The sequence below is a fragment of the Spodoptera frugiperda genome, chromosome 3, assembly GCF_023101765.2.
Source record: "Spodoptera frugiperda isolate SF20-4 chromosome 3, AGI-APGP_CSIRO_Sfru_2.0, whole genome shotgun sequence".
NCBI lineage: Eukaryota > Metazoa > Arthropoda > Insecta > Lepidoptera > Noctuidae > Spodoptera > Spodoptera frugiperda.
In genome coordinates, this window is record NC_064214.1 from 8947976 (window position 1) to 8960109 (window position 12134).

Below are 12134 nucleotides of genomic sequence, written 5' to 3' on the forward strand. Positions count from 1 at the left end.
GTTGCAGTATAAGTTGTTTCTTGTACAGGAATATTGTTACACATGTGTAGTACTAGTTTTTACGAGTTACCATACCATAATAACGCGCTAAAGGTCAAACACATTTAACGAGCTCGGCTCCGGCTCGGTTCCGGCACAGCGTTGTTTCAAATTGTGGCTACTGCTAGCTGAAGGTCTGCTTACAGCGCGCCGCAAGCGAGGTGCAAGGTCACAGTTGGTGGCGACGTTATTTCGCTTGCGCCTGCCTGGCGTGTGGCTCACTGACGGTGATCCCACGGTCGCCTCAACTACAACTTAAGAGGACCATGCGCTGACCACCCGCTGTCAACTTTTTTGTATTAACGTTCATATCGTACGACATATTATATCATACGACGTCCGATTTAAAGTTCAAATTCAAATAACAAGTTATTTGCCTCGACTATGATACAACGTAACACCCACTTTTCACCAGTTTTATGTTATGAGTCCTATGCAATAAGGGATTACAGATCATTTTATACAGCTATTAATATCAACAAAACTTAAAGTTTCTGTCATCTATAAATAAATCTGACAGGTTACCATCAGACGGCTCTCAAGTTTAAGCCATATTTTCAAAGTAAGACCAAAATAAATAACACGTAGGTACTAAATTTTACTTGCAATAAAACTTAACACTTGAAAAGGACTATCGTTACACATGTGTGTGTATTAGTTTTTACGGCCCGCTGCCTAATAAATCTCTTTGTTACCTAACTTAGGCCTAACTTACCGCTAAGTATGTACTTAAAGCTAACTTGTAAGTGTTTTGTATATAAGTACTTACTTACTTGTGAATGAATTATGTTTTCGCTTTTATTTTATTTTTTAGGCAAAAATGTTAATGGAGTTGTGAGGTTGTTTTAGAATTTATATAGGTTTAGCTTTGGTCTAGTAATTGAGGGTTATGAGAACTCTAGTTCAATGCAACAGTGAGGTAAAAGATATGAATGGTGCTTTCCAATGAGAATGAATTTTACCTGTCATTTCCATGCAAATATGGAAATAAAATTTCTTTTCCTATCCAAAAATTGTACCTCAGACAGCCTGATCCGGAGCAGAGGACTACCTAGCAAGTTTACCAGGGCTTCAGCTTAAAGCAGTAGTAGGAACACGGTGGTTTTTCGTCAGTGAGGGAGTGAGCTTTTTTAGTCAGTGTGTGAGGCGAGAGGGAATGTCAGACAAAGCGGGAGAAGTAATTGGATGATTTTCCCCCTCAAAAAAAAACTAGAAGTGTTACTAAAGCCTTGCAATCACTTACCTACCAAAGACACCCCATTCATCTACCAAACAAGCCAGCACTTAGCACAGTGACAATGACAATAAGGAAATGTAACAAACCCTCATAAATCGAACCTACACACCTACATACAGTACGTTTCGCAAACTTACCGCTTGTAATGTACACATCTAACGTACTTTACGACTGAAGTCAACAACACGCGTGTCTTAAGCAAATACAGCTATAAAACACATTTCACATGCAAATATAGTCTCTATGACCTTGAGATAAGAATTATAGCTCTTGTTAGAGGAATGCAAATGTAAAATTGTTTTGTGTGTAGTTAGTTAGGTTTGAGAGATAACAGATTCATCGGAATGGCTATAAGACATACGTGTTTAGGTACTATGAGTACTATAGAAGGTTATACCTATTGACTAACTGTGGACAAAGGTGATGTTAAAGGAGTTAAAAGTAATAATTTGAAGTTTATTTAGCTAGTCGATCGATATATTACGATCCTAAGTTCAGGCCCTTGGTCACCGGAACTGCGGACCACCTAGTGGGTTTACCGGGGTTCCGGTTTGAAATGCAGGAGTAGGAACGGAGTGGTTTTTATTCAGCAAGAGTCTGACACTCCCTCTCGCCGCGCCCAAGGCGAGATAAGTTGGATGATTTTCACCCCTTAAAAAAGCTAAGCTATATCTCTTATATAGAAAGATGCTTTGTGGTGATGGATATGTGCTATGGGTGGTTTCCTGCAGCTATTTTGCGGCATCACAACTTCAAACCACATCTTTCTCGCACCGCTACACAGCTTAGCGACAGTGGAAACTGTCATATAGTTTCACAGCTTAGCTTTTACATCTTCGAAGCATAGCTACATATCACATTTCTGATGGAAAAACACCCTAATGGGAAAAAAAAACATGTGAAATTCCTCTCTATCAAAATTCTAAAGTTTCATAACACATTAAAGGACTATCAGATCTCTTCGATAAAAAAAGATCTTTGCAGCAATCAAAACGTCTACCTAAACAAATGAAATCATCATAAAATCACATTCTGGATTTTATGATGATTTCATTTGTTTAGGTTTCATGGATGGGGAGGAGTTTTACTCGCGATTCGAGATCATTATATTGTTAAAATAATTACGGACATTGTAAGCATGACTGATGACAAAGAATTAATATTTGCAATTGTGACATTTAAAAATGTAAAAGTTTTGTGTTGTGTAGTATATCTGCCTCCAAATTATACGGATGAGCAATATTTGAATGTTTTGACATGTATAGAAAATGTGATTTGTACTTATTCTGATCTAAATGTTTTGATCTTAGGTGATTTTAATTTAAACTCGTGCAGTACTAATATAAAGACTACTTTTGACTATTTTTGTGAATTCTGCTCGCTTAAGCAATATAACACAGTTCTAAATAATCGCGGCGGTATGCTGGATCTTGTGCTGGGCAATTTTGAACCTAATCAGATAGCGGTATCTCACAGTGAAGATCCTCTAGTAAATATCGATCAGTATCATCCGATGCTCGATATAATTATAACTTATCCGGGCTTTAAGGTATCCTCGCGGATATCATCTCCGCAACAAGTGACACCTCGCTCGGATACCAGTACAGATTGGAAATGGCGCAAGGCGGATTTTCAAGGTTTATACAATGCATTGGCTGAAGTGGATTGGTCTGACTTGTTAACAATAAACGACATTAATTGTGCTGTTCAGTTGTTCTATGATAAGCTATATGAAATAATACGTCTGTTTGTGCCTACTGGAAAACGCTTGTCAAACAATCAGCGATACACATATCCGAAATGGTACAACGTAGAAATAATAAAAAATATACAAAACAAACATTTCCATCATAAGAAATTCAAAAAAGAGGGTAAAGAATTTAATAAAGCAATGTTTATATATTATAGAGAGAAAGTTAAGAAATTGATAGACTGGGAATATCGGAAACATATGACTGTATTACAAAAAAATATAATTGACGACCCAGTACAATTCTGGAAATATGTAAAGGACAGGAAAAAGGATAGAAGGAACATAAATACATATACATATGAAAACACTGAAGTGACCGATCAAGCCGCAGCCGACGCCTTTGCTGAATATTTTGCGTCCGTTTTCCATGCAGAAAAACCCGTGCTAAATCCGGATACTGCTATTAAAACCGCTTATGCATACATCCATCGGGATGTAGCCTCCGTTTCCATCACGACAGTCGATGGTAACGATCTGAAGAAGGCAGTGAGACGCCTCAAACCACGATCAGCTGGTGGGCCGGATGGCATTCCTGTCTTCCTAGTCAGGGACTGTATATCGGTCATTGGACGGCCTCTGCTGTACTTATACAATCTTTCTTTAACTCAGTCAAGATATCCAGAGAGCTGGAAGTTATCCCGAGTCACTCCTGTTCCTAAAGGAGACGGAGGTGCAGACGTCACTTCGTTCAGACCTATAGCTGTCCTATCCGTTTTTGGTAAGATCTTTGAAGCAATTTTAAGTGATCGCATCAACTGCCAAATCGGTCACCAGCTACATAACAGCCAGCATGGGTTTCGTACAGCTCGCTCCACCACCACCAACTTGGTCTCGCATGTAGACTATATCTGCGCACAAATGGATAAGCGTATGCAAGTCGATGCGGCTTACTTCGATTTCAAAAAAGCCTTCGACCTAGTGGATAATGATTTGCTATTGGAAAAGCTGGCGATCATTGGATTCGTACCAAAGCTCCTCAATTTTTTCTCCTGTTACCTAAATAACCGACGTCAATATGTGCGGTTGAATAGCTGTGACTCGGGAGACTACTTTACTAGATCAGGAGTAAGTCAAGGTAGTACGTTGGGACCTTTACTATTCCTTATATTTATCAACGATTTACCAGATGTTGTTTTGACTTCCGAATGTCTCCTATTTGCGGATGACCTAAAACTAACTCTTGGTATTGAAACTGAGGCTGACGCTGACACATTACAGAAAGATATTGATGCGGTGTCTGTATGGAGTCAAGAAAATCATCTTCCGTTCAATACCTTTAAATGTAAAATAATAACTTTCACGCGAAAATCACAGCCCATTATTTTCAATTATAAGTTATCTGACGCTTCATTGGAAAGAGTTTATGAGATTAGGGACTTAGGATTAGTAATGGATTACAAATTAGACTTTCATACGCACATCAACAAAATTTGTAAGTCAGCGTACAAAATGTTAGGGTTTGTCATGAGGACTGCATCACAATTTGATAATGTACGCGTTGCGAGAGTATTATACAATGCTTATGTGCGCAGTAAGCTTGAATATGCTGCTGTTATCTGGAATCCCTACGAAGAAAAGTATATTCTAATGATTGAAAAAATACAACGTAAATTTGCTCGATGGATATATAAAAAACAGTACGGATACTATCCTTACTTATACCCTTCCTTATTTGTGTCTGGCATGGTGGACATGGAAACGCTGAAATTCAGAAGGGCAATGTCTGAAGTCATACAATATTTGTCCATAATTCACAATCGGATTGATAGTCCCCAAATATTAGAACGTGTCCGCATCATGGTACCCGTGAACGTGTCAGCAAACTCGCAGGGACAGGTGGCGCCGCGGCGCCGCCCGCGGCTTCTGGAGCCGCCCCGCGCACGTACCGAGCGAGCGCGCCAAGCGCCCACCAACCGCGCACTCCGCGCCATTGGAAACATACTTGCACAGCACAATGAACTAGATTTATTTGCCGACGGATTAGCACATTTGTGTAATGAATTTCAGATAATTTTAAATAAGACCGTACCATAAAACATAATTATTGCTGATACCTAGTTATATTGCTACTGCGTATTAGTTTATTTTTGTTTTTCTTTTAATTAAGACTAGTTACATGATATTAATACTAAAAGGGACTTCGATGTATTTTTTCTAATATTATTGACATATTATTCTTGTGACATTTTAATATTAATTTTGCTAATCCTTATAAGACATTATATATTATTAAACAAAACGACGAGGATGTACCGAATTGTTAATCTTATAAGCGTTTTGGATGTATCATCTGTTAGCTAGTAAGATAAAACTTAAATAAATAAATAAATAAAATAAAAAATTCCAAATTCAAAACAAACAAAAAGAAAACTAAACATCGAACGAACCATTCATTAAAACGAAACCAGCCAGTACGAAAAATAGAAACCAAAGACAAAATTCGGCTTCCATTAACACACACCTTTTTAACTCGGTTCAGTTTCTGTGACACTTATCCCATGTACGATATACATTACCGATTTACTTCGCCACCCAAATCCCGTATTTACAGTAATGGATGTGGACTGTGAAAATGAAGAGTTTAGAAACGGAGTTTTTGGATGCTTTTCACTTTTTTAGTGTCGTGGAATTGAGATAGTGACGTTGGAATTGTAGTTTCCGAAAAACTGTATGTGTAGTGAGTTTTTCTGATCTATGTCAAGTGAATTCGGTTTTGTCGTAAAAGGATTTTCGATTATTTCAACGTTTTTAATGGTGTTGCAGTTTCTAAAAGTAAAAGATACATTTCAAGAGGATTTTCTTTTTCTTTTTCTGAAATAGCTATTAACGTAACAATTGTAATTGGAACTTTTTGGAATGTTTCGTGTCCAGAATTGTGTATGTGTGTGTCCATATTTTTTTTAAGCATTGCCCCACTAGTATTTTTTCCTTGAATTTTTTCCTTGGGTGCGTTTACAAACATACACTTTCACATAGCCCCAGACTCGAAGCAACAATTTTTGGATCACACAAAGCTATCAAACCACGGGTTTAATTCCCGCATGGAGCAATGCTTACCCACCCAATAATATAATAATATAGTTTTTGTCAACGTTTTAAAATCTATTTAAGTTGTTCCTAGATTATGATTTTGGAATTTATTAGTAAACAAACTATCACTGAAAACGTTTACATAAGTCCCACATCTATCATCACGGGATACATCATTTTATACCTTATACATATGAAAATACGTATATATTTACAGAGATCAGATACAAACATAAACTAGATTCCTATCCAAACCGGTCACTTTACATAAAAATACGCGGTACAGTCGTATACAAAGTGAACTCGATGAATCACGCGTAACATGCACATATATTATTCTTTTGTGGGACAGAAATCTCTATTCTTGTATTCCAGATATGTTTTGTTAGTGAGTGTGTATACTTGGGATTAAATGTAGAAAAAAATATGGTGGTAGCTGGTAAACGAACAATCACATCAGGGTGTATACTTGTATAGGCAACTAAAAGTAATCGGTTTTTTATGGTATAAGTCAGTAAAGGAGCAGACGGATCACCTGATGGTAAACAATCACTGCCGCACGTGGACACTCGAAACACCAGAGGCGTTACATTAATCCCGATTCCTCAACAACCCTTAAATTCCTAACCCCCAAAACTCCGGCAACGTACTTTTCGGGTGTCCAACAGCGACAGCGATTGCTTACCTACAGGTGATCCGTCTACTCGTTAACTGGCTTATACCATAAAAAATACTCAACCACTTTTAGTTGCCTATACAGTACCGATAGCGACTATGAGTTAGGCATTTAGGCATAACTACTGCAAATTTTTACTCCATGTGATAAAAGTTTTTCGTCTAACAGTGAGACTACTAATTACTAAAACATCCAACCGTCCTCTGACATCAACAATCAGTCAACAAGTCAGTCAGTCAGTCAGTCAACCAGTCTACAAAATCAGACAATCAGTCAACCAACACAAAAATTACAGAAAATTCCGCGTCTGGTATAAACGGTCCACTAGCTCAAATAAAAAGAAATTTCAACCGCTTTTAGTAAGAAAATGGTGAATGGTAGAAAAATGTTGGCACCAAAAAATATACTATATGATATAAATCTCCGGGACATTAGGAGTTAGTAATAAATAGGTATTTATTTTAGGATACTGAGATTACCTATGTTCTAGTATTTATCTTGTTTTTATATTGTGTCTAGCTCATGCTTTGCTCGTTTGAATTACGGACTAAGTGAAAGTAGACTAAGTTACTCTTTAGCACATCAGCTACCAATAAAGTGCCGTAAAAATCGGTCCAGCCATTTCAGAGATTAGCCACGATAAACAGATAGACAATATTTTATATTATTTCCAATCGATTTAATAACAATCTAGGTAGAATTATCGAGTTACATTATTCTGTCTAAAAACTAAATAAATATGGCCGCACCCCACCGCACTTCACCAGAGGTTGGTCACGTAGACCACGTCAATAGATTTTGACAGTATGTTGTTTTCGCGCCACGCCGTACCGCATCACCTACGCGGCTAGTTAGCTCACGCAGGACGTTGCGTTATCCAGTGCAGCGTACCGCACAATACGAAACTTCGTTCCAAAAAATATACGCTTTAACTTTGAATTAAGACATCACATTATAACGACTTTACAAGTTTCCAACATTACAAATGTACCCTACACATTTAATACCTTTCAAACTAACAACTATCATGATAAACCATTCCTTTATCTACCAGACCTAAGTCCTTCCGTCCTCCTACAAATGGCAACTCTAAAGACTTGTGTCCACTCTAAATTATTTGTTTATTACATCTGTATCTGATGTTATTAAGATTAGAACGACCTTGGACTGAACTTTAGTCATTTAAGCGTAGTGTAGGTATACCCTGTTTGCTCCATGACGCAAGTCCAAAAAGGGAGATGCCATAATGTGAGTGTGCCCTATCACACAATAACGGCCCTGCCACTGCAAAGATATTACACTTGTAATAAAAAATACGTCTAGATAGGTTAGAAACGCTCAGAAAGTGACAAATTAAAGAGTGGACAATTGGCAACACTTTTGTAGTATCGAACCACTAGATGGAAAATAGAGAGGGGCGTGATTTGTAACGTTACGCGCTCCCCGTAGTGCATTATTTTAAAGGGAAATCCAGTTATGATATCTCTTTGTATTTGCTTGATGGACTAATCCTATTCTTATGTCCCTGACAATCTTCAAAAAATCCATCAACGCACCTGTGACTTTTCTAGTGGTAGCAATAGTACGAGTTTGCTTTACGTTTAAAATAATCGACTCGATAGCACGATCGGCGCTGTGATTAACCGGCTTGAATAAACCAAGCAATATCATTTAATCCGTTCAAGTCCTATTCCATAAAAAAAAAATTAGTTTCGCCAATACAATGACGACGATGATGAAAAAAGATCTCTAAATGCAATTTTGACCAGTATTTTTGTAAATATTTCAAAAACGATAAAACCCAACAAGCCTGGAACAGATCTATGATAAGATAACAACGAAATTATTTCCAAAATGGCGTTGACAAATTATTTATTTATCTCAAAGTTACATCGTAAAACATCCGAATACAGAAGCACATTAAACTATACCAAGTTATTAAAAACTCTTTATTGTATTTTCAACTTTATACTTTTGTAATAAGGTTGAAAATACTATAAAAAATGACTAAATAGTATAGCATCATTTGCAGCTGTCGTCTGTACCTCCAGTCGACGGTTTGATAGTGATCGTCATGTTTTAAGTCTTCAACTCGTAAACTTAAAAGGGTATTTACTTCAAAGGACACTTTACTTAAGATTACATTATATTAAAATTTTACTGATATAAGAACTAAGAGCCTGATAAACTCAGTTGCTGCGTGATGAATTCTGGGGTTTGAATATAAAAACCAACTAATTGAAGAAAGTTGGATATTTTTTTTCATATTATTATTACTGTTCAAAGCATTAACTGCCAAAAGAAAACTGTTGAAGGCAAATCGTGCGCTAAGCGTCGGACACCAGGTGAGCGACTTGACGAATTAACATGTTAAGATCTGTATGATCACATGGTCATATAATATGAAGATTTTCATGGTTATCAGGTGGATCTTAGATTTAGCTCAAAAATTATGAGAAAGCGCTGTTACCCGGTCTCTGTCAAATGTATGCGCTTTACTCAATTTTTACGACACCCGCAGAAGGAGTATGGCAGAGTAAATATAATATGTTATTACATTTAATACCTTGTGCCATCGCCATACAGCTTACTATCAATATACACTAAGATACATCCAAAATCACATCACCCATTTAAATCAAAATCAACCAAAAATCTTTTATGCAATTCTATACTCACTTGCTTAGAACATACCACTGATATTCCTATGTCAAAGCTTGCATAGTAGCCCAACCTTTTATCAGCCGGACGCTGAAGAGCCGTCGTTTGCGTGATCTCAGCTATTTCGAGCTCATCTCCCACCAAATGCAGTACTTTAACGATACCGAGTATTTTTGACCTCGTTTAGAGGACAAAGATTATTTTAGAAACAGAGAGAACAGTCGCAACTATTTGTGGATATAAAAGTGAATTTATACAGATACTACGTCTTCTGGTATAAAGTTATGTTAAATGAAAATATTTTTATGTGCCTACTTTCTATAAAGAAATAACGCCTAATTTTGATTGCATGATTAGCGCAATGTATGGATGACATGCAAGAATCATAAGTCATATCAAATGAAATAAATTATAATTAAATACAATTTTTAAGTAACCTAATGTTATGACAAAAGAAATCCTCTTGTAAAGAAATGTTGTCAAAAACGAAATGAAACGCTGACTGTTTCATGATCACTATGAGCTATCTAATCACTTAGAACCGTCTAAATGAACCAAAATAAATTAATTAAATAGCAATATAGACTAGACTGCATGGTTGGTGCGTTAGCTGGGCAACCGACTCCCGTGCAACGTGTAGCGGAATCGATTCCCGCACAGAACAACTTTTTGTGTGATCCACAAATTATTGTTTCGGGTCTGGGTGACATGTGTCCGTGAACTTGTATGTTTGTAAAATTACTCACGACACAGAAGAAAATCCTAATATGAGGTAACTATTTTTACCCCCTTAATTTCCAAATTCACAGAAATGTCACAAAACGTCCCACATTTCTATAACATGACAATTGACATATAGAAACAATTTCAGTTTATTCATATCTGTCTCCAACACAATAATATAATATAGCAAAAAAACCTCTTATTTCTTTGGCAACAGACAATATACAAAAATGTCTGAATATTGTCCTAGTTATTTCTATATTTATATGGAACTCAAGTGTCTATCTGTCTACAACTAATTTAGCTTTGCTGTTGTACAAAAATACTTAAGCTAAAAGGCTTTTATTGTTGATTTTGCCTTTTTTATATTGTTATACGAATAAATAATATAAATAAGTACGAGAAAACGTTTTTGTCTATCCCCTTATATGGTTTAGTACATATTATGGAAGATTTTTGTTGTTTTTATTAAGGAAACTAGCTTTGTCTTCGATTTCCTTGGTATTATCTGTCATTGAAAGACGTTATGGGATACTATGTTTATTGAAATCACCGATACGAAAGCTATAAGAAGATATAAACTTATCTCATTGATATCTATGTTATATCAGCTATAAGACGTCCACTGCGGAACATAGGCCTCCCGCAATGACTTGATAGGCCGGTTGTAAGCGACCTGCATTCAGCGGCTCACTCTTGAGTTGCAACACTAGCGCCCATTGCGTCTGTATTGCGTGGAAATGGAATGAACTAAATGGTACTTTATATTCCGTATGCTATTTTAACAGCTAAAATTTCGGTTGTGTAGTTGAATAGTTACTGACATTGAATAATTATTGAGATTATATTGGATTGAAATATCATTGACATTGAGATTGGTTTTAAGAGTAAGCGTCCAGGTTTATCATGGAGTGTTGCTGTCCAGTCTCTATACTATCCATTCTGACGACATATCTTATAGAATTGGGAAGATGACTCATTTTTATTAGACACGATACAATGTATTGGACACGTACTTTTTATATTCCTACGGAAACAAATACTTTCGAGAATATATCAATTTGAAATATCGCGTGGACTAAATCGATTTTTAATTTACATGCAACGACATCTTCCCTATTCAAAACCAAACAAGAAATGTCATGCACTTCTCAGTAACGTAAAATTGTGCAGTATAATATCAGTATTCATTACCTAAACTTGAAACTTTTACAATACATTCATTAATTATGAATGGACGCTCCGTGGTTAAAATTAAACCATAATTTCACCGTAACACGAACTTTACCGATACTAAAATTCTAACTTCAACATGTGAGGAGTTTACTTAAAAAGGTGTACGAAGTTTTCCTTGCACATATAAGCGTGCACATTTTATATTAGCTTTTCTAGGTATTTCTAGAATGCTGTATTAATTGCAGTTTAATTTTTATGATTACTGGCGCAGTAATTTAATGGTTACTTTTTTAAAGGGAGGAAAATCATCCAATGACTTTTCTCGCCGTGGGCGAGGGGCAAATACGTATGTATTTGCTCCCACTCCTAAATTTTGATTCGTTGTATCTAAATCTATTCTAAAAATAAATAAAGAGAAAAAAAATCTAAGTCTATTGTTATCTTATATAATATGACAAAATAAAGAAATGCGTGTCTAATATTTTTCATTACCTAACTGACGGACTAAATAGATTTTTAATTTTCATACATCATCATTCCTATTGTCTAAGGAACGATACCTATAACTTAATACGAATCCTTATGGGAATCGAGTATTAAGAGCTCCGAAGTACTTGAAATTGAACTTTATACTTGAAACCTAGGATTCAAACTTCAAGAACTTGATAACTATATCTGTCTGTTGTTCCTTTGAAGTTCGAAAATCAATTATGTGGTTGTTCAATTATATAAATCACTTTATGCCTCTTGCCTTATGTGGTAGATTTATGAGGAAGGAGGTACCGTATGTAAAGATTAGAAAATTAATATATTTTGTTATATGTTTTTTTTTATTGGGG

General features: G+C 36.1%; 1 protein-coding gene across 1 annotated transcript; it reads left to right on the forward strand.

Annotated features, from left to right (window-relative positions):
* The first annotated feature begins 3167 nt into the window (after nucleotides 1–3167).
* Nucleotides 3168–4992, forward strand: LOC118270499 (probable RNA-directed DNA polymerase from transposon BS). The gene is made up of 2 exons (XM_050707581.1): nucleotides 3168–4268; nucleotides 4849–4992. Exons 1-2 carry the CDS (start codon nucleotides 3168–3170, stop codon nucleotides 4990–4992), a joined length of 1245 nt encoding a protein of 414 aa, XP_050563538.1.
* Nucleotides 4993–12134: the final 7142 nt, after the last annotated feature.